This window comes from Gouania willdenowi, chromosome 16, assembly GCF_900634775.1.
Source record: "Gouania willdenowi chromosome 16, fGouWil2.1, whole genome shotgun sequence".
Taxonomy (NCBI): domain Eukaryota; kingdom Metazoa; phylum Chordata; class Actinopteri; order Blenniiformes; family Gobiesocidae; genus Gouania; species Gouania willdenowi.
Window position 1 is genome coordinate 32,470,239 of NC_041059.1, and position 23,298 is coordinate 32,493,536.

At 41.0% G+C, this 23,298-nt stretch overlaps 2 protein-coding genes across 3 annotated transcripts in view; one reads left to right on the forward strand and one right to left on the reverse strand.

Annotated features, from left to right (window-relative positions):
* lyplal1 (lysophospholipase like 1) overlaps window positions 1-17,130 on the reverse strand; it is a 42,439-nt gene extending 25,309 nt beyond the window's left edge. The window contains exons 1-5 of one of the 2 annotated variants that reach the window (XM_028470750.1): window positions 17,032-17,130; window positions 15,831-15,930; window positions 12,355-12,524; window positions 2,556-2,671; window positions 786-939 (exon numbers count right to left, since the gene is read on the reverse strand). In XM_028470750.1, the coding sequence (XP_028326551.1) occupies window positions 786-939; window positions 2,556-2,671; window positions 12,355-12,524; window positions 15,831-15,930; window positions 17,032-17,116 (625 nt within the window). In that variant the 5' untranslated portion in view covers window positions 17,117-17,130. Of the gene's footprint in view, window positions 1-384; window positions 940-2,555; window positions 2,672-12,354; window positions 12,525-15,830; window positions 15,931-17,031 lie in introns of those variants that run through there. The other variant, XM_028470749.1, reaches the window with a different exon arrangement.
* A 1,477-nt stretch (window positions 17,131-18,607) lies between these two features.
* On the forward strand, window positions 18,608-19,888 carry LOC114478455 (proline-rich proteoglycan 2-like). Its single transcript, XM_028471551.1, has 3 exons — window positions 18,608-18,668; window positions 18,755-19,250; window positions 19,327-19,888. The coding sequence occupies exons 1-3, from the start codon at window positions 18,608-18,610 to the stop codon at window positions 19,886-19,888; spliced, it is 1,119 nt and encodes a 372-aa protein (XP_028327352.1).
* Window positions 19,889-23,298: the final 3,410 nt, after the last annotated feature.

A 23,298-nucleotide genomic window follows, 5' to 3' on the forward strand; every position in this document is an offset into this window, starting at 1 on the left:
AGAAGAAAAAAAATTCATGTTTAGTAAATAATTTCCTCTGTGTGCTCCACTCTGCTCTTTTGCGGCTGCTTGCTCAGCTGCCTGAAGTACAGTAAGGGGATTTCTCAAATTTCCTACAATAAGATTGTGCTGTGTAATGCGTTGAAGAGGCCACATGGAGCTACATATTTATATAGTCACTTATCTTTTCTAGACAATTTATTTGGTTTGCAGACCAATGTGTCAAAAGCTGATATAATTTTTTAAAAAATGAAAAAATGACAAATGGACAAAAATATGAAATAAAGAGGCAACAAGATTTTAAGAATTAAAACAAAAAATAAAGCCATGGAAAAACATACAAATTCCATAATAATCAAGATAAATAATCAAATTTATGTCCTGCAGCCTTGTTCATGTTAATAAATCATATTTACAATGCTAAACCAAAACATTTTAGGGCTCACAATTTTTAATATGCACCATTTATTTTGTCTTTTTTCTTACATAGTTAAACATTCATAAATTAGCAGTTAATGTACGTGTCCACTTTTAACAATGAGGAGCAGATACATATGCAAGGATAGAATGAGCTACTTTGGCATGATGACTGATGGGAAACATTTCGAAATAAGAGAAATCCTATTCTGACTGATAGACAAACCTCCAGTCCTCATTTTCACCGTGATCCGTAAAATAGTAGCTAAGTAAAGGTAGAGGTCAAACATATGTGTTGGCTGGAAGTTTGGTGAGTATCCAGCTTTTTACCAGCTCCATTTCAGACTGGGAGAGCTGGTGATTCAGACCTGGGAAAGAGTGGAAGGCAGTGGAGATGCCGGCCTTGTGCAGCAGCCCTGATGTCTGCTCTCCCCACTGATGGAGCACCAGCTCATCACTGGTCCCGTGGCACTGCAGCAGCTCAGGGAGGGGGAGGCGTGCTCGCAGCCGATCCTCTGTAGCCTTCAAACACAACCAAAACTTAAAGTCAAGATGAAAGGATATTATTATTTAGGGCTAAAGTAAGGACTTACCAGTTTACATGTGTACAATAGGGAACACAGAGGTACTGTAATTTCCAGACTATAAGCTGCTACTTTTTTCTCACGCTTTGAAACCTGCTGCCACAAAATTGAGCTCTGTCACATTAGACCAGGTGGAACAATGAAATTGTTAACATTAAATCGTTCTTGCTCGCACTGAATCATTCTGATCAGTCATTTTGTCATGATGCAACAGCAGCGGGGATGAAGTAAAAGTCAGCCAGCATAAAGCTGTTAAATCACCGCATTAGGTTTGTTCTGGATTGATTAGTGCTTTGGACTCTGAGGCTGATGGAGATGCTTCCGTAAGGAGGACGGACAGACGGAGCAGAGATCAGAATAGCCTGGATACAGTTTTCTTAGAAAATTGCTAAATTATTGTAATGCGGCCAATAAAACAGTGCGCTTTATAGTCTAGAAATTACGTTAATGCTACTGAATTGTACAGTTGCTTGTATGGTGGATTTCATGAATCTTTGAAAGGATGTGGGCCGTACAGCTCGTACAGAGGTGGTTATCTTAGCTGTAGTTATGGGATGAGCATTTAAGTATTCAGCTGTGCCAAAGTGTTCTAACAAAAAGCCCCAACAGTGGTCGCACACATTAACATAAACTTCATAAGACTTGGAAAGTTGAGTGGAATACAAGCAGGAACACTATTTCCAATCAGGGCTACGTGTGCCCCTAGACTACATGTTACCAATCGTCAGTTCATTTTAAAGCTATAAGATACATTTTCCTGTTTTTTTTTTTTTTTACCTTGAAGCTGCTGGAAACAATCATTTGTTTTATCAGATGTGCAATGCATTGTGGGATATGGAGGCCAGTAGCCGGATGCACACGTTTTTTTTTCCTTCATTCTTACTGTGATTTGACTATGACACAATTTTTGCTCTAGTTTGTTCCCAGTATTCCCCGTGATATCACCTCACTCCAAAACACATTAAATTTAGATGGATTCAGAAATTTTCCAGTAAAACCTCCAAAACATATCCTTCATTATTTTTGCTACAAATTTCCATGAAAACACCAGAAATAAGTTGAAAAGTAACTATGACAGTATTTGGGGTTAAACACGAGAAATTACAGTAAGAATGAAGTAAAAACAGTGTGATGATTTAGCAAAAGGTGTCACAATTTAACAAACAACACTTAATGACAGCCTTCGAGGCACATTATTCAAGCTAATGACAGATAATGACAGTGTAAGGTCAGCCCTATGTATAAAACTTCAAGTAAAGTGTTACCGAAATTTCAACCTTCTAAATACTTTTTTTTTGACTCATCTCTATTGCAGACACAACTCCGTAAAAAAGAAGTGCATCCAAGTATAAAAAGAAGAAGAAAGTAGAAAATTAAAAATACAACATGCTATGTTTTTCTAAATCAAAAACCCTTGGAGGGATTTTTGATGAATTATGTCCCCTCCCATGTGTCTCTACACTAGTGCCAGCCTGTGAATCCTTAAACACAGTGATTCCCAATGTTTGAGCTACAGATTTATTATTTGGGGAGAATAGTTGGCAGGAGAATTACCTGAAAAGCAACAGAGTCCCTGTTGAGGAAACTGGACAGAGCGAAAACTCCAGCTACATCAGGGTGGTAGCGACACACCAGGTGGAATGCCATAGCTCCTCCCATAGAAAAACCGCCTTGGATGAAAAACAAAACATTTTTCAGTTTCAATACTGTATGTATCGTAACATTATTCATACACTGTTCATCAACCCTGAGCACTAAAGACATGTTCGTTTAACATGAAAAGATTACGATTCATGTTAAAAAAAATCGTTTTGGTTGAATAATAAGAAATTTTACAAGTGACATTTCAGACACTAAAGCTGCAGTATGCAAGTTATTTTTCCTTCTCTTGGCTCTGTATTCAAGCTTTAGAAATCAAGCAGTTAGACGCTCTTTTTCAGCCAATCAGAGATTTTTTTTACAAACTAAGTTGTCCAAGAGCTGTTTTGTCGTTTCAGCAGGAAAAGTCCCCATTGCGGCATTAAGCACAACAGCTTACACAGCAAAGAAAGCCAAAAAAGAAGGACGTGGAGAAGCAACAGTCTAACCCCCAATTTCCACTGGATGCGGCTCCGCTGCGGAACGTCACCACCGCGTCATCGGAGCTGATAGGTTTCCATTTTAGTCAATGTGTTAATTTCCACCGGGTTCGCTGCGGTGCGTGTAAGCTCCTTCCCAGATGCAGTAGTCCGGTGCCCTCCGCCATATATACGCAGGGCTTCTATTTCTAGCGGACATCGGAGCATGACGCGTCAATCAGCACAGAGCAAATGAAGCTAAACGGGAAATTAAGCACGTACTCCGCAATAAAATATCAGGTTACTTTTCAAAATAAAACACTTCAGATTATATTTCAAGTAAATACATCACCAAAATGTCATAATGTGTAAAAACAAATTCACATCCACTATATTGATTCCTCTCATACTGTAACTGCACTGTAAACTGCAGCAACTTTGATTTAGTTCATGTTTTACTGGTGCAGTTTTCTCTTCTGTTGGCTGTTGCTAAAAAATGTCTATGACAAATCCAGAGTCTAACCGACATTGCTTGTGAACAGAGGAGGAAACAATGGGGATGTTTACGGATTCATGGCTCACAGTGCTAACAATACTCGGTTGTGGAATTGGACGGCTTCCAACTTTTACGCGGTGACAGACAAAGGAGAGCGGTAAGGAGAGAGTCTGGCTGTGTTTGTGTGTGGAAAGGAGGAGCTGCTGCTGCTCTGGTTCTGCAGCAACGCGCACACACTTTTCTGACTCTAATTCACTGCACGTTGTTTGATTGCGTCATTGCGTCACACGCTACTATTCGGCCTTGCTTTTAACTCACTAAACCGAAGGCCAAATGTTGATTTTTTTGCAATATTCGGCAGAATATATTCAGTGGCCGAATATTCGGTGCATCCCTACCCAAAACATACATACATGCGAAATGCACACAGAGGTCTACGAAGGCTCAAAGTACACGTTCACAGGGCCACTGAGCGCAAAGCTCAAATTTTATGACTGGGTGGATTCCTCACCACATACTGGTGTCAGAGGGAGAGTGATAGCTGATAGAATAAATTACTTGTAAAGCATGGACAAGCATATCCCAGGTGGAAAGAACATGAGCAATTCATTGACAGTCTGGACGTGGAGTGGTGTGGGTCTCATTGCTGTGACTGAGGGCTACTATCAACCTGATCGCCTGTGCAGCCCAGTCTCACGCCAAAGCAAGTAATAACTATGCTTGTCCACTGCGTGATGCGTAGACATTTCACAGAAATGCCTATGAAAGCGTAAAATGACGCATCATCTGCCCAGTCCTTTCAATGGTGCATATATTGTCACGTGACCGCCGAGTCAGTCCGTTGGAAAAACAGAAAATGTAGTAGACATTCCTTAAATTTTAACTTGAAATTGTTGTGGCTTTAGCTTAGTTTGATAACATTTCTCGCGAGAAATGTAATCTTAACTTTCATAGTACTCTTTCATTTTATGTACACGATCTGTATACTTTCTGCATTCTCCTGTTGCTATAGTGTTGCTAAGGACTCTGTGAGCCGTACCAGAAAGGAAGTTTAATCATAGGCCGTGTTAAGTATTAAAACCATACCTTTTACATGATTTATTTATTAACATTATATTTCAATTAATTTACATTTGAATATATTTCCACAACTCAAGCCGGTTTAAGTGTTTGGAACCTTATAATGATGTAACAATGTGAATAAAGTTTTTTATTTAAAAACAAAAAAAAAAAACAGTATGACCTGCCTTTACTTTTTTTAAACAATGATTATTTTTTAGATAAAAAATGTAAGAAAAAAATTCATGAGACAGGCACTAAACGATATATTGAAAAAAAACAACAACTATATTTTAATAGATATTTCACCTATTTCTGTTAAACTGTTTGGAGGAAATATTTGTGTTGGTGCTTTGCTCCTTTGGCATACTGTATCTAGTCAATGCTGCCTCCCCATTGTCAAGTACTCTCTTAACTGTCCCGTACTTGATAGGACGAGAGACCCACTCAGAAGACGTTTGACACAACAGCAATTAATTAATGTCGTAACAGAAACTGTATAACAAACATTTTTATAATTACTCAGTTAACAAAAATTGGTGTACTTTTACTCTGTCAAACACATTGTAATCAAAATAATTCTTACATACCTTAAGTTCAGATTGTAAATATTTCATACATTTAAATAGGGATGTAACGATTCACTCAACTCCCGATACGATTCGATTCACGATACTGGGTTCACGATACAATTCTCTCACGATTTATTTTACAAAATGAGACTGTAGACAAATTTTTTTTTTGGGGAAAAAAACTAGAAAATGCTGTACTATTTTCCTTTTATTTTTCATTGTCAAAAGAATTCCTTGATAAACTATTCAAAACAATGCAATTTAACTAAAAATAAATCTTGAATGAAATAAATAAAGGAATAATACAAATGAAAATGAAGCCTATTAATTTAAATTCTGGTTCTATAATAAACAATGCAAAACGGGTATAATAGTTCTTTTTCTTTTAAAAGTGCAACTGAAAATGTATTGTGTGCCTGAACAATTGGACTTTAAAAAAAAAAAAAAACCGATTGCACTGATTTACATCATATTTGTTTGGACCAGCAGAGGACGCTGGTAACACAGTGGTCGGTTGGCATGCAGATATCTTGCAGTGAAGAAGAGAAGCTATGCTAGCAGACAGAGCTAATAGAAAAGCGTGACTTTTACAGATATTCAAGTAATATTACAGATATTCTTTCGGTGCTAAAGGGGTAATGATTCATTTATTAACATATTTAAGAGTAGAAGGCAGCCAGAAAGAAAGTATTAGCAGACTCCGCCCGCCGCCTACACTTGTGGATAAAAAAGTACTGCGATTAAATTTTCAGAAAATCGATATCAACCGTGATATGAATCGATTTACTGCCTTACGATTAATCGTTACATCTCTACATTTAAACTAGATTTGTTCATTCTTAAATTAAATATTTTTCCTTTATATTTTAACCATATTGTTTATTTTTTACTCTAATATGTAATATACTCAATTTTTAAACTTTACTTCTGTATTCCCAAGCACTTAAATTATATCAAAATAATGTTTTAATCTAATCCACAACAAAAGCAGTAGATACTCGGTGTTACGACCCGAAAGGAATGAACATATTTATAAAGGACACGGGAAAACAAGGATATCCAATTTTAACGTTTTTATTTAGTCATTGCTAGGATTGCTGGGTTTCCACTGTTTTCTGAGGAAAAAAAAAGAGCAATCATCAAAGCACTAAATCCCATGTCCCCAAAACTAACAACAAAACAAAGAAAGACAAAGTAACAATTTACAAAGTAAGAACTGAAAGTTGGACCTGACGAGTCAACTAAACAGAATAAAAAGGTGCAGTTCCAGGTTAACCCTGTACAGGGCCCGCGGAGCTGAAACATGAAAACAGTACGACCGATCCCGTCAGGCCTAAACCCAAAACATAACCTTAGAATCAAAAGGATCCAGCAGTATTCAGCCAGTCCAGGAGCGGCTGTGCTTGCGGCTGTCAAACGCTGACCAGACGAGTACGCGCCCGCAGACGAGGCGCGTCACCAGCAGCAGAGCAGAGTCAGTGGCTGTCTGCAGATGGGGAGGGGTGAGTTACCCTACTGCCAGCCTATTTATAGGCAGGATAGGTGCGCTGTGCGTAACACTTGGTCACATTTGAGAAATACAGAGCATCCCTGAATGCAACAATGTGTACACATTTAAGACTGAATGGAGCGCATCCGCGGAGCAACAAGCTCTTACCGGCGAGTCACTTTGTAGTAGGGAAAGTCCTCCAAACATGCAGTGCATGGTACAGCTGTTCACGTGCTCTCCGATCCTTGCTGCTGCAGAGAGCATGCCAAACACTCTGCTCTGCTGATTACCCACACGTGCACACCTGCTGAGCCACTCAGGTATGCAGCAGAGGAGGAGGCAGAGCTTACCAACAGCACACCCACTGTTTGACCCAACACCCATATTAACTCATTCAGTGCCAGCCATTTTCAGAATTTCTACCCCCTCAGTGCCAGCCGTTTAAGAGCATTTTGACTAATTTTTAAAGACCCACAGAATATTTTGTACTGTGACAATCTGAATTCTGACATCAGAATCTGAAAGATTAAACTCTCTAATTTCATCAGAAAAAATAATTTTGTTTCGTTCTTCCGCAATCCGCAGTTGAATAGAGGGAAGTTTCACACAAAAAGCTGAGAAAAACGGCCATTTCTGAAAAAATCTATTCGTGACTTTGAAGCATTTTTTTTTTTTTGCTTTAGGGACACCTCAGCAATGGTTTCCTTCAATAAAACTACAAAAACAACACTGAGACAGGGCTTTTGATGACAACATTATTATTATTTTTCTCTCTGGGTCAGAGTTGAATGATTTCTTACTGTATTTTGGCCGTCCTCTAAGTCTCTCCCCGTTAGTTCACACACGCAACTTCCTCCTCATCCCGGACATGCCGAGTGTCAGCGCTTGCCCCGTTTTTTAGATCGTTTTATCTCACCATCGCGACACTCTCAAGAGTCCACTTAGGTTCCACACATGCTCTGGTCGAGTGTGCGCTGCTGTAAGCTGCTGGGAACTTCAGCATTAACTCTCGTAGCTCAATTTTCTGTCTTGTAGACTCCTGCCCATCACGTGTGGTCTCTCATCCAAATGTGCACTGCTGCCACCTACATGTCACCAGTTGGTCACTACATCATTGTACAAGTTAGATATTAACCGGAAAGCTTCGCCACACTGTCTCCTAGCAAACCCAGCCGAAAAACACAATTCACATCTATAGACGTGAATGGCACTCAATCAGTCAAAGATATCAAATGTCTTACTGAATACGACACATTTAGCTTTGTAATTGTCCTCGGTCTTCTCTAACTATGATTTCTACTTCTCTGTGTGGATCCAAATATTGCTGAATGAGCACTTTCCTGGCATACTAAACTGTTGGAGCATGTTGTCCCTCAATCAAGAAGACTTTCATCCCTGGCAGTAATCTCTATTGAGAGGGAGAGAGTTTTAAATTTAAAAGAACATAAGGAGGACTTGAACAACAAAGTCACAAATATTTTTGTCCAGAAGGATAGGCCAATGGACTTCATTTACGAATAAAGTTAAGCAGTTTTATTTTTATTGAGTATGAATTGTGGAATTCCATTGGCAAATTAAGAAAACAATGGGGGGGGATTCACAAAGATCTGAAATAAAGGGTGGTAAACCAGGTGCGTGCCTAAATCCTTTGGTGATGCAGTTTCCTCACCTGCTGCGAGGATTTCACTAAGATTGCAGCAATGATTAGCGTGTGTGCAGAAGTGCTGGAGACCGCCCTATTTAAATGGGCGTTTTGCTCGTTCAGTGTGGAGAGGTGAGGCGCAGAAGCACACAATGACATTTGAGAAAGTTAAATTGAAGGCAGATGGACTTCTCTGCCTGATGCACAAACATTTAATAATGTAGAAAACTAAATACACAAATTAAAAAAAAAAAGTTTTTTTTTTTTTTAAATAACTTTAAAACCTAATGATATTTTCCCCCCCTAATCTAATGTGGCTGCTCTGTATTTTCTTATTCAGTGGCTGTTAATATTGACTATTGTTTTAATTAAATTATTTTCTTATACTAGAAAGGTTAACTGGAGCATTTTTTTTTCCATCTCCGCTGTGTTTATTCAGTGCAGCTCATCTCTACCTGTGTGTTTGCACCTGTTTGTCGTACTATATTTAGCGCATAAAACAATTACCACAAACGGTTCCTGGTTCCCACTGCATTAATTAATTTGCATGTCCTCCTCCCATTTTTTTGTTCGCCTTGTGAGATCCGCTTACTGCACTAAATAGATTGAGGGCGCATTGCGACGTGCAGCAGGTGCACACTCCTGATTCCCTAGGGTTTTGTGCGGCTTATTAGCGCGTGGAGTGACTTTTGCTTAGGGGCTATTCCATCTTGCAATATTGACGTCATTTGGAGCCAGAGTCTCCACAATAGGATCCGGCACGAAGAGCCCTGGTAACACGCTTCCGCCCATTCAGCGTAATGCCCTGATGACTTACGCAGTCCAGCTACACCACGAACTTAAGTATCTTTCCCACTGGAAATTCTACCAACGTCTTGTTAAGATGATCAGATCATAGAGGTTAATACTAGTAGCTCAAAAAAGACAAAAAACTGAACGGAAAAGTTTAATAGCGTCTCGGCTTTCCTTCAGGACGTAACCGCTTATGTTATTCACAAGAGAGCTATGTGAGACATGCGGCTGTCAATCATCATCATACAGTATATGACATCAAATCCTGTTTTTCAACCTCAAATAACGTATTTAAAAACAAACTTCACAGAAAAATGAGCAATTGAACACAATATAGGGTGATAACTAATGATCACAGCTGAGTTTAGGTTTGAAAAACAATTATGTGACGAGTATTTTAAGCATTGTTAAGATAAGAATGTGGTTGCTGCTTTGTCCTTCCACTCTAGCTCCCCAGGCCTGACGCCACATTTTGAGATGACCACCAGAGGTCATCATTATAAGGTTATTGTGACATGGTTTGTTTATAGGTGTGTAACTTGTTGACATTGCAATGCTGCATCTTTGTTACGTACCTCTCGAGCTCAAAACACTATGCTCAGGCTGAAATGTTGCACTTTGTTGTTAGTATTCTGTGCTACTTTTACCTCTGGAGTTCCCATCTAATGAGTCAGGCAGACTTTTTTTTTGGACCAAGTCTAAAAATAAATACATTGACATGTGATTTTGTTGTTCTGTTTTTGTTTTGCCAGTGCCATAAAGCCACAAATGCTTGGGGATATGTGGTCTTTTACATATTTGAAAAGAAATTGTTGTACTGTCACTTTAGACACGGCTTCTTTATTTCATAAAATATCTACAACAAATATTTACCGTTAAAAAAAAAACATAGTTCCTACACTGTATCATGTGCAACCCTATAAATGGGTTCATATGACTGTAAATCTGACTCTGAAAAAGACGTCACCAGCCATGAACCTCACCGCACGTCACTGCCCTCAATCTGATCTGGATCTTGCGACACTCGTCACTCGTCACGTGTGCCATGAAGATAACAGGCTGAGCAGATCAATGCCCTGAACATTTTGATACAAAAAATGTATTGATCAGTATCTAAGTTTTTTTGGTATCATTTTGTCAAAAATCCATAATCATCTTTGAGCATATTGTAATCCAAAGTGTTCAGAGTGGACAGTGAATCTTTTTTTCTTCTCTTGGCCCAGTATAAGACATTTAGAAATCCAGGAGCATGACACTGGATTTCAGCCAATCAGAGATCTTTCTACAGAGTGCTCCATGAGCTGTTTTGGAGTGTTAATATTGGCTGCTCGACTAAAGTTAAGTGTGTTCAGGTACCATAGTAAAAATGCAATAGCGGATGTTCCAGCAAAACTCTCCATCGCGGCATTAGGCACAACAGTTACCCGGCAAAGCAAGTGGAAAAAGGCAGACTGAAATAAAGAAGCAACAGTCTAAAGGCATTACCATACTCGGGAGGAACGGACAGCTTTGCGCCCTTATGGATCCATGTGACTGTGCAGCGCCTGCCCCACGTACTGGTTTCAGAGGGAGAGTGAGAACAGACGGGATACATCGCGTATAAACCACGAGAAGCTTATCCAAGGTGCAGAGAACAGACAATTACTTTTACAGTCTGGATGCGGAGTGGTGGTTGTCACTCTGCCTGAGCGGCAGCTGAGATCACAGCCTGTGTTAGCCTTCTGACGGTGGTGGTTAAGTTTTGGTTTCGAAACAGGGAGAGGAGAGAGGATTCTACATACTGCAGCTTTAATATTAACATTAGGTAAGAACAATTTCAAGGCTTTTTCCAAAACTTTTTGTGGTGAACTTGTGTTTCCAAAACTTTTCCTGGCCTGTAAAATGACATTTTCAAATAAAATGACATTTCGAGGTTGTTCAAATACATACCCTAAGCACTTCACAATATCATCCTATTCACTCTCACACACCTTAGACTAGAACCTACAACCTCTCGATCAAAAGACGACCTCTCTACTACCTGATCGAGGTCCCCATATTGTATGAGTGTCTTATTCCTTTCAAAGTTCTCATTGGGATTAAAAAAAAAAAACTTTTAAGTGAGACCTGTTGAAACAGAAACAGTTAAACCAATTTTAACAAGACACCAAGAAAAGTAAGAGTAACAACAATAAAAATGTGCTAGCACTCCCAGTTCCCCTTCAGAGAGAAGCGTGGGAGGGGAGGGTGCTTTTCAATCTCGCAGTCCTGATGTGGAAACCTGCTCAAATGTTACTGTTGCAGAACTCGATCAAAAACATATGGTAAAAAGGAAAACACGGCTCACATGCAAAGACTTGAAGCTAATGTGGATGTATTCAGTTAGCCATGATGACCATTGCAGGGAGCTGTTCTCTGTTTACATTGGGTTGGAGTCGGAGCTCAGTGTTTGATGCAAAAATCTTGTTTGTTTGGAAAAACTGCTGTAAGCCCATGTAGCTCACATGGAAACTTCATCAAAAAGGGAAGGTGTGTCCAAACTTTGGACTGGGAGTGTATTTCTCTCAGTGATCAAGGGATTTTCCTTTAGTTGCATCACATCAAGAAGTGAAGATGTATGAATCGTACTTGATGTGTGTACTCCTCCCACAGCTCATCAAACCTTTGACTCCAATGTCATCATGACTAGACACTTGGTCAAAGCGTTCAGATCCATCAATATTAAAAGCCTTTCAGGCCTCCCACACATTTCTGCTGGGAACTCTTGCAATGGTTGCTCTTACTGGAGAGGCGCAGTGTTTGTATTACATGATCAGATGGCTTTCATTACATTAATTATATGTGAACCTGATAAGCAGAATAATTCAGGGAAAAGCTTTCGGGATCCCAACTCTCATTGGGAAAGTATTTTATTTCATCTGCTGGCAGCAGATTAAAGGATACTGTAACCTGATGATGCATTCCTTAGTTTATATCATGACAGGGGGAGTTAGAAGCAACAGGCTGAGGTTGACTATGAAGTGACACCGTGTGTGTGTGTGTGTGTGTGTGTGTGTTGGGGGGAAGGGGAATGCATAGGTGAGAAAAGAAAGACGATAAGGGAGTGAAAGGCTGGCAGTCAGTGGATCTTTACTGTTTGACAGCTAAGGTGGGGGTTGTTCCCTGCTCCTGATACTGCACGCACGCAGTTGTAAAACATTGAGAGCTTTTGGTGTTTTTGTAAGGAATACATGGTTCCGTTTCTCATGAATGGAGTGTGATGTATACCAATGATCATCCGGTGTTTGGGGATCCCAGCCCTGACCTCGTCGTCAATGACTGAGCCCAGAGAGTGGCACATGCTGTTTATGGACTCTAAATGCTCCGGGGAGTCTTGTGATATCTTGTAACGATCAAACCAGACAGTAGAGATGGCCCCATGCATTGGTGTGTATGGCCTAAGGGCAGAAGGACAAGTGTCATTACAGCAGCACCAAGCCCTCTGACAATACACTGATATCTAATGTATCTTTTGTTTCATATGTTCAGGAATGGCTCAAAGCTGAGACCAATACTTTAATTTCAGGATTAAGGTTTACCTTTACTTTGAAGCAAGGCTGTCAAACTCATTTTAGTTCAGGGACCAAATACAGAGCAGTTTGATAATAGGCAGGAAAACAAGAAATTTCAACATGAATCTGCCCTAGTTTGGACTTCCTTATATAGCTTATATATAAAGTATGTAAGACTCCAACAATATCAAATCTCTAAGTGACATATCAGTCCCTGCAGGAGCTTCACTTTAAATTTCCCCACTTTAAATTTGTTCCCCACTCTGGAACATTATTGAAGACGGAATGAAAATGGAAGAAGTGAAATTGTGATGCATCAAGTTGAATAAGAATTTGCAACACTGACTTATTTCTCAGTCATCAGCACATATCAAAATAACTGTATTTTAAGCCATTTCATCACACTCCTTGTCCCTAAAAACCTACATTTTGTCACAAAGATCATTTTTCTAACGTCAAATAGAACCAAAGTTATGGTAAGAATAAAATTCACAATATGGATGATGGCCATCTTGGATCTTGCTCTGAGCACAATTTACAGAATTTTAGGATATATTATTGAATTCCTAGACACTGAAAACCTATAGATGTCAAATAAAGCCAGTCATGAAAAAATATCCAAATTGGCAATACGGATGGTGGCGAACTTGGATTTCTTGATTTTGAGTGAGAACTGTTGGCTTGCCAGTTTGGATACCATTACCATTTTTAGCATACTAAAAAAAACATGTACAAATTGTCACACTTTCTCCCAGAAGTGAACATCTTTTTGACATACAGTATCTGTTGGGCTAATGTGTGTGACTGAAAAATCCAGACATAGAACGCTCCGCAGTATTGGCCGCACCCTCAACTTTAAATGAAAAAAAAATTGCGTCTTAAATGCCGAAAAATATGGTCGTCAGTTCAACACTGTGATATTACTGTGATATTAATATTGACTGCAATGGTGTGATATAAGCATGGAAAAACTGTGAGCCAGCATTTATTTAGGAGCTTCATTGAATTTGTGTATTTGAAGGAGCTGAGATTTCTACAACTGAATTAGTTTATCTTTTACACAATGATTTCTGTTTTTTCTTTCATTTTTAACTGTCTCCTGTGGGACACATTGGATGTTCTGAAAGGACCAGATTTGGTCCTCGTGCCTTGAGTTTGATACAGGGGTGTTAAAGCCAGAAGGCGTCTTGTTGCTGCCGCTTTCATGGACTAAAGTGATATAAGTTATTCATAGACTCACTGGATACTGTTTATAGGCCACAATCATTACTGCGAGCTTTAGCCTGGATGGATGGGAGTTCCTCTTTAACAGACAGAATCACTCACTGGCATCATTTGATTTCTGACTTTAACCCTGAGCTTCACCCCTGTGGGTAGACTGAGACATCTAAACACTTCCAATAGCACAGAATCCACAGACACATGAGAGCAGTCCATCCATCACTGACTGGATCTTTATTACTACAAATAAAACTGATAATAAACAATGCTGTGTCAGTCAGTGTGATCTAGACTGTCTGCTTATGGCTTACAGGATAGTGATGCTGACAGTTGCCACAATATATTTGAAGGTTTAAGTCTAAATGAAGGGGTCAAAATCCTAATCGATTGCACTAAGGTTATAATCTCCACAAATTCCTGTGAGCTTCACTGAGATAAGTTTGCAAAATATCCCAATAAAAAATAAACAGAAATTGCATCGATTATTCCACTAAAAAGAAACCTATACGCCCCCCCATTGGACTCTCACTAAATGTCAAACATTTAGGTGATAATCATTAATTTGCTACAATAACTTTAAGATTTTAGAAAAGTTGATCAAGAGGAAATAATGTAGCCTAATATAATGTATGGAAAAATGGAATTCTTGTTCTATTGTGAAAAAAATCTTTCTGACCCCTTTTCCCCTTTCTCTCCTAATCAGGTCCCAACATGACACGTAAATACCTCACATGCATGTTGGTGAACAATATCACACATTTACATGCTTTTTTTCCACACTAGAAAACATGTGAATAAATGTCTAGAAAGTGTAACGAACGGAAAAATACTGATTGTCCGATTCTGCCCATAATCCCATAAAAAAAAATATCACGCTACTGGTAACGGATTAAATAGTGATCATGTTATCCTGTGACTGAAATGTAATGCAGAGCTTCATCTAAAGTGTGTTTTTAATGTGTTTTGATGAAGTGGTTCAGATTATTATGATTTCATTCAAACCTGAACAGACTCTGGTACTTTAGTTGATGGTGTATTAGCTGAACTGGTGATCATTTAAATTGTCAGGCAGAAGCATCTTCAATCACACGGTTGCGCAGATGGGATGTTTCCTCTTAAATGGGTGGCTGAGGGGCTAGCAGTGACATGCTAAACTCTTGCATGTGATTTTGTAAATAATCTAAAGAGAAGAAAAAATAAAAATAAATAAATAACAGTAGTCTCAGTAGTCTCTATTAACCCTTTTTATCATGTTTGGTAGGATTTCAGAACATTTAATAGCCAGTAAATTCATCTAAACAGGAAAACCAAACATAAAAGTATAACGTGAAGCAGAACTCTGAAACGGAATTTGGGAAATATTGAAACCAAAAATCAGAGGCCAGTACATTCAAATCTTCACCTCCGATGGTGTAAATAACTCGTGTTCATAGTTTATTGTAAGCCTTGTTAAAATGACTATTCCATTCAAGCTTTTAATTCTAAAGTGCATAAATACGTTATGGGGTTTTATTTTTGCATCTTGCAGCCAAACGGGAAACGTACATCTAATAAGTGTGTTTGACAAGTGAATTTCAGAAACAATTAATTCAAAATAAAAATTGAAACGTGTTGCTGTCCGACGGACAAAAGCTTAGACGTACTGGCTGCAGTGGGTGTTTGTTATTTAACTCTTATCATTATTCTTATTATTTCACTATTATTCAGGTGTTTTTTGTTGCAGTCTATTTAATATTAACATCTCTCCAATTGTTTATACAATGCTGTAAAGAAGTTATGTGTACATCTTATAGTTCATATTAAAAACACGTAGAGGTAAGGTTGGGCAGTCCTATTTATACCCTATAGTAGACTGAACAAAGCCAGGATCCATTGATCCAGCTACTTGACACGTGGCCACGGGGCATCAAATAGGATTGAGTTTCCTCCAGGCAGTCAAACAGAAAAAATTAATAAAAGTTTTCCACAGACCTGGCTGGAGCCGTGGGGTAAATCACTCTGATATGTTTGAAGGCCAGGTCTCCACCCATGACGTCTCGAACCCATGTTCTTAGACCTTGTCCCGTGTCACCTGGAGATGAAAACAAAGCAAGCTCCAAATCAGAGCACAGAGTGGAGAGATGATATACACAAACTAATATTATGGACTTATTGTTGCAGATTATGTAGCTCCTCTGAATTAATTTGAGAAACACAACAGTAAATAATAAAACACTGAATAGCCACAATATAAGCAAAACTAATTGAAGCAAACAACTTTAATTGTGTCTAAAGCCGAGTATGTATTAGTAATAGTAATACGACTCATACAAATCTCTGCCTGGTCAGATCACTCAGAGTCAAACCTCCTCCAGGTTCCCAATCTCCTCTTTACTAGATATTCACAATTATCTGGATCAGTGATCCTGATCATTCACAGTTAATAAGTTCTGTCCCCATTAATAACATTACAGTAGGTCCAAATGTATGGACAGCCCCATTAGATCCGATCAAGATGAAACTCAGTGGGATAATTGAGGAATCTGACATAACCCAGTCAAATTTAATAAAGATTGGTCAATCGTGAACTGAGATCTGAATTTTGGAAATTTTGCCAATGATGTGAGATGGGGATTTTTCCATTGTTAAAACTGATCCAGAATCAGTATATTGACATACATCCCCTCTAAAATGTAATAGAATTTTCCAGGACACAAGGTCTATTTTTGGTTAAGATTTAGTTATAATCTGTTCAGTACTCTTGACGTAATCATGCTAACAGACAAAAATAAACACCGGTGAAAATATTACTTCAATGGCAGGGGTAAGAAAAAAAAAAAAGTAAATCTAATTGTTTTTTTTTACACTGTTTCTCTAAAAAATGAAACAAATTAGTTGGTATCAAGTGATCAGTCTTATTTTCTGAATTGAGCTTTAATTAGGCAAAAATAAATCTAATCAAACCAAACTTTATTTAGTCTAATTTAAGAAAAAAGAAAACAAAAACAAACAAAAAAAACACCTTAATGTGACCATTAAACTACTTTCGCACATTCATGCTGTTTTACTTTGTTTATAGTGCCTGGCTCATGGGCAGCAGGGTGAAAACTTATCTGAAACAGCTCTACACATTTAATTCTGACTCACAAACAAGTAAACAGTATTTCATCTCTGAACTGCGGACTTTGAGCACCTGAGCCGTGCAGGAAGATGACGGAGCCCGTGTGTTTCCCCGTGGGACTGACAGCACACAGCTGAAGTTTCCTCACCGCCGCCATGACACCCAGCCGAAACCACGCGAGACTAGCAGAAACCTCGCGAGACGTCAGGCAAGGAGTCCGATTCTGAGTGAGTGAGTGAGTGAGTGAGTGAAACAGAAGTAAAACTAAACAAAAGAAAGAAAAAGAAGAAAAGCTTCACATTAAAAGCCTTTACACAGTGATTATAAAACAAACTGTGGAAGTCCTAAAAGATAAAACATTTATATTTTATTACAATATTTATATTTTAATATAAAAACACATTTTTTTAATTATTTTTTTTGTCTGCACATGCTGTCAAAGGTCAACACTACAAGAAGTGCAATCTTTTTTAGACAGCAATGCATTTTTTTTTGTTTTTGTTATTGCAATTAAATAAATTGCATTATTTTATTGCATAGTTGTGACCATCACCAGCCCTCCCTAAGGAAGGGTAAGAAACACTTTATTAAAGGGAGAATATAAAAAGAGAGGGCAGTGTTACACCTAGGTGAGGGGGTGGGGGGGGAGGTGGAGGGGGAAGAGAGCAGGGAGGAGCGATTCAAGGTAGAGAAATGGAACGGTGGGGAAGGGTTGATTACTGTAAAATGAGAGTGAGATTTTAAGTTGTAGGCGTGAGGCTTAACTATAATGGTGGTGGCTGTGGGCAGAGGGAAGGAGTGAGTGGTAATACCTGAAACAGGTATTTGGGATCAACATGTCGAAAGTTAAGCCCACTACAAGTTTTATCCCACAGTCCAAGGCATGCTAGTGCATCGTAGACCGATGTATGTGCAAGATACTGCCACTGTAAACCCAAGCACTGCCCCGGACTCGAGGACGTAGCCAGAATAGCAGAGAGAGTGGGGGCCAGGGAACCCAGGCAACCCCCCCCCTCCGGCCAAGCAGCCCCACAGACGCACCCAAGACACCAAGCCGAGAGGCAGCCACCGCCCCCCACATACACACCCAAGAAAGCACCTAGAAGCCGACGAGCCGGCGCACTCCGCCACCGCCCCCAACCCCAAGGCCCCCCACCGACATCGATTAAAATTGGAGGGATTGGTAGGGCAATTTGAGGTGGGAATGCCGCCCCCACGCCACTACTCAGTAGCACAGGCGGCGGCACCCTCCACCCTCAGCCCCACCATCCAGCCCCCCAAGGGTTGAGTATGGGTGTGTGGTGCACCAAGTCAGTGAGCCAGACCAGCTGGGAGTGAAGTGAGGTGTTCATTTTAGGAGGCCTGTCTGGTGTGAGCCCGGCTCGTCCACATGGCGGGCCACCGGAGAGGGTAGATGGCGCAGACAGGCACTCGGCACAGCGGACCCCAGGGACGGCCGGAGACCCACCCCGCGACACCCCCCAGACCACGTCAGCCCCAGGGGGCACGGCGGCACCCACACCCCCCAGATGCGGCCAGGCACCAGCCACACACCCCAGCAGTCCAGGGGGGAACCCCCGCCGCACGCCAGCCCGAAGCAGCCCCCCCCTGCCGCACGCCAGCCCGAAGCCCCCCCCCCCGCCGCAACATGGAGCGGCCGAGCAGGAGAGAAGCCCGCGCCCGCATCAGGGCCAGCACAGGCCCGCAGGGCACCACAATACAACGCCCTCTACTGGGAGGCGGCCCCGCCCCCCCCCCCCCCGGCAAGAGAGGACGCCATCAGCCGCCCAAGCAGGGCCATCCCGCCACCCACCAACCGACAAGTGGGCGAACCCAAGCACCCCCAGCCAGGTCCCGCCAACTCACACCAAGTGCCCCCCCACGGAGGCCACGCCCGGCCACACACGCGCCGATACGAGACACCCCCCGACGCCAGCACAGTCCGGAGGACGGCAGGCCCCAGGCCACCCACCCCACCCCGCCAAAGGCAACGCGGTGCCACAACGAACGGCAGCCAGCGCCCGGGTGGAGGGCAGGAGAACGCGCCCCAAGAGGGCCCCAACCAAAGACCCACCCCCAGGGAACCCCCCACCCCGGAACAAGCGCCCACGGGGCCCCGGCGCACCCAACCAACAGACCAACCACCCCCCGACGCGGATCCGCCAGGGCAAGAACCACAGGGCCGCGCCCCCACACACCCACCCAGCACAACTCCAGGGGAGGCCCCCGCACGGGCAAGGCCCCACCCCACCTCCGTCACGCGCCGCACACCGGCCCACGCAGTCCCCCAAGTGAGCCAAAGGGGGAAGGGGGGGCTGGGGGTAGGGGCACCGCGCAAGCGATATCCACGGCGACGGTGCGCTCAAGGGAACAAAGCCGAGGCGCCCGGACAGGCAGGCGGAGCGACCCATGGCAGCACCCGCCACCCAGCGACCCAGGATGTAGGCGCCGCCCCCGAGCAGTAGCCACTTCCAGAGCCACCACCACCCCAGACCCCCGGCCAGGAGCCACTAACCCCACCACACCAGGCCCCCCCGACGGGCCCACCCCGAAGCTAACCCATCCGACGCAGCCCCGCCCGCCCCCCAGGCGAAAGCCACAGCCCCCCCCCCCCAGTACCCTGGGCCGACAGTCGCCCCCCCAACGCCCAACCCAGCAGGAGAAACAGGCGCCAGAGCAAAGGAAAAGGAGGAGGGGAGAACAGGACAGGGGGACAGAGAGCAAGGGGAAAGAGCGGCAGAAAAACACGCAGGCCCCCCACGGGCCTCCCAGACGTGTACGGAGGGGGCAGGAGAGCAAAATCAAACAGCCCAGGGTCCGGAGGACATCCAGAAGGAAAGCACGCCCGCGAAGAGGCACCCAGACACCCAGGCAACCCACCCAAGCCACCCAGGCCACCCCACAAGCCCAGGGAGATCCAGGTCTATAGTTTGATTAGTGTGTTAGTAAGAGTGGTGCTGGCAGTTCGCTTGCAGGCTAAATTATTAGGCTAAGAAATCGAGATTAAATGCAGTTAAAAAAGGAGTCCAGCGCTCCTCAAAGCAGGTTCATTTATTTTTTCTGAGAGCTGACACTTTTTCCATGGAAAATGTATTCTATGAGGAGATTTTGCCATTGGTTTGTGTTTAAGGATGTTTTATCTTTCCAATTCACTAATATTGTTTTTTTTGCTATGTTGAGTGTCGCAAGGATGGATTGTGATTGGTTTACTGGAAGATCAAGCTTCTCAGGTCTCCTATCAGACATAGATCTGGAGAGAGAGGAATCCTGTAGTCCAAAATGGAGGAGAGTTTTTTAGTAATTAGAGACCAAAACTGTTGAACTGGGGAACAGAGCCATAAGGCATGTAAATAAGAATCAATAGTTCCTTGGCTGCACTGAGAGCAGATGTCTGTTGGGGAGAAGCCCATTTTATACATTTTCTGTTAGGTAATGTGAGATCTGTGGAGGACTTTGTATTGAATTAGCTGTAGGTTTGTGTTTTTTGTCATCTTAAAAGTATTACAACAAATTTCTGTCCAAAAATCGGTGTTTGTGGTGATTGAAAGTTCAGCCTCCCATTTAGCGATTGGTAAGTGATTAGAGTTAATGTTCGAGAGTGCTCTGTATATTGTTGAGAGTTTTTTTTTTTTTTTTTGAGATTTTCTTCATATATATAGCCAGTTCTGGAGGTTGTACGGTAATTGGATCGACAGAAGAGTTGTTCTTGATTGTTTCTGTTACTTGTAAGTACTGTAAAAAATTACTTTTATTCATATTGAATGTTTGGATTAGATTGTTATATGTCATGAGCTTGTTATTTTCAAAGAGGTCTTGGAGATGAGTGATTCCACTTTCTTCCCAAGTCTTCAGATAGAGCAGTGTTTTTTTAATTCTAAAGTCGGTGTTATCCCAATTTGGCATGCTAGTTTTTAATTGAATATTCGTAATGTCCAAAGCTTTCCACCACGCAGTCAGGGTGAAGGCAATCAGTGGGTTTTTAAAACAGTTGTGACATTTGAGGGTCGTAGTGATAAAAGGGCGATCAGAGAGTTTAATATGTTTGCAGTCTCGCTGTTCTATTTCTAGCCAGGTGTTGAAGTATTATTTTGGTTTTAGCCATTCTGTTAAGTATAATATTTGGTTTGCTAAGTAGTAATGCATGAAGTTAGGGGCTTCTCAACCACCCTCGCTTTTATTTTTTTGGAGGGTTGAACGACTTTTTTTAGGTTTTTTATTCCTCGCATAGAATTTTGTAATTGCAGAATCTAATCTTTGGAACCATTGCGTTAGTGGTTTCAGCGGGATCATAGAGAACAAATAGTTTATTTTAGGTAAGATTTTCATTTTAACTGAAGCTATTCTGCCAAGGAGTGAGATGGGGAGATTGTTCCATCTTCGCAGATCATCTCTGACTTTATCCAACAGCGGATCCAGGTTCAGTTCAATTAATTCATTTAAGTTTGGTGATATATTTAAGCCTTGATATTTATTTGTATTTGTGGGGGAGGGTATTGTGGGTTTTGGCTTACTGGGTTCCATGAATTTTTTCATGTATGAGATCCATTGTATGAATGATTCTCCAAAGCCAAATTTGCCAAGGACAGCAAGGAGGAATGACCAGTTGACTCTATCGAATTCTTTTTGTGTGTCGAGTGACAAGATTATTGTTTTCTTTTTATAGTTCTGTGCCATGTTGATCAAATTAAACAGTCTTCTCACATTGTCTGTGGAGTGTCTATTTTTAATGAATCCTGTCTGGTCTTGGTATATAATTGACGGTACTACTTTCTCTAACTGGGAAGTAAGTGCTTTAGAAAAATTTTTTAGGTCTGTGTTAATAAGTGAAATGGGAATGTAGCTTGAGGGTAACGTGGGGTTTTTGTCTGGTTTAAGTAATAATTTAATGTTCGCTGTATTCATGTGACCTCCTATGTAACCTTTATTTTTAATCTCTGTTACTACTCTGAAAAAAAGCGGAGCCAGCATTGACCAGAAATGTTTTAGGAATTCAGCAGGGAAACCACCTGGACCAGGTGCTTTGCCTGTTGACATGCTATCCAAAGCATTTTGTAGTTCTTGTAAGGTTAATGGTGAGTCTAAGGTGGTTTTCTGATCTATGGTAACCTGTGGTAGGTTTAAGTTATTGAGGAAGGTTTTAATATCTTCAGGGTCAGAGTTTAAGTTAGATGAGTATAGATTTTGATAATAATCATGAAAAATCTTATTAATGTCCTGAGGTAAGTTAAAGTTTGATTTGAATTGTCAGAAATTGCTGCTATAAAGGAATTTTCTTTTTTGTTTTTGAGCTGATTTGCTAAATATTTGCCTGATTTATTATTGTAATCAAAGTTTTTGTATCGCAATTGTTGCAAGTTTCTTAATTTTTTCTTCAATTGTTTTTTCTGCTATCTTTTCCTGTTTTTTCTTGTAAGAAGAGTATGATATAATCTTCCCTCTGATGACAGCCTTGCCGGTTTCCCAAAGTAAGGACGGTGACATTTCCAGAGAATCGTTTGTTAATAGAAAGTTCTCCCATTCTTTTCTTATAATTTTTCCAAATTCACTGTCATTAAGTAATGAAGTATTAAAGCGCCACAGAGAGGATAATTTCTGCTTAGAGTCACACTTCAGAGTGAGGGATATTGGCGCATGATCGCTAATAATTATAGGATGCATTTTAGAGGAAATCTTATGTGCAATGGAATTGTTTGAAAGAAAGATGTCAATTCGGGAGAAGGATTTATGTACAGGGGAGAAGAAGGTGTATTCTTTTTTAGTTGGGTTGTTCAGTCTCCATACGTCTCTTATTCCAAAATCTTCCATATAATTCATTAGTACTTTAGCAGATCGGGATGGTTTTGTATTCGGGCACTTACTGGATCTGTCCAATGATGTGTTGAGTGCCAGATTGAAGTCACCTCCGATGATTAATGATGAGTTTGCAGAAAGGTCTGATAACTCCGAAAAAACTCTATGGAAGAAATCAGGGTCGTCATTATTGGGGGCATAGAGATTTAGAATTGTGAAACATTTATTGTCGATTACAGTTGTGATAATAATATGTCTATATATAAAACAAATTTTAATCCCTGTGGATTGAAATGGTAATGATAACCAGGGTGAATAGAATTTAAGCATGTCTATTTTAAAGTGTCTATTTAGCTTGTCCCCACAATGAATGATGAAATCTTCCATTCTGTCTACTGTTCCACCCTGCATGCAGGAGTTGAAAGTGTGTATTCACACCTGTGGCTAATTTGCTTTGTTTCAATTCAGAAGCTAAATCGACACGGTAACAGCCTGTAGAGATATAAAGTTTTGAACAAATTTTATTCCCGGAGCAGCCGCTCTCTCATT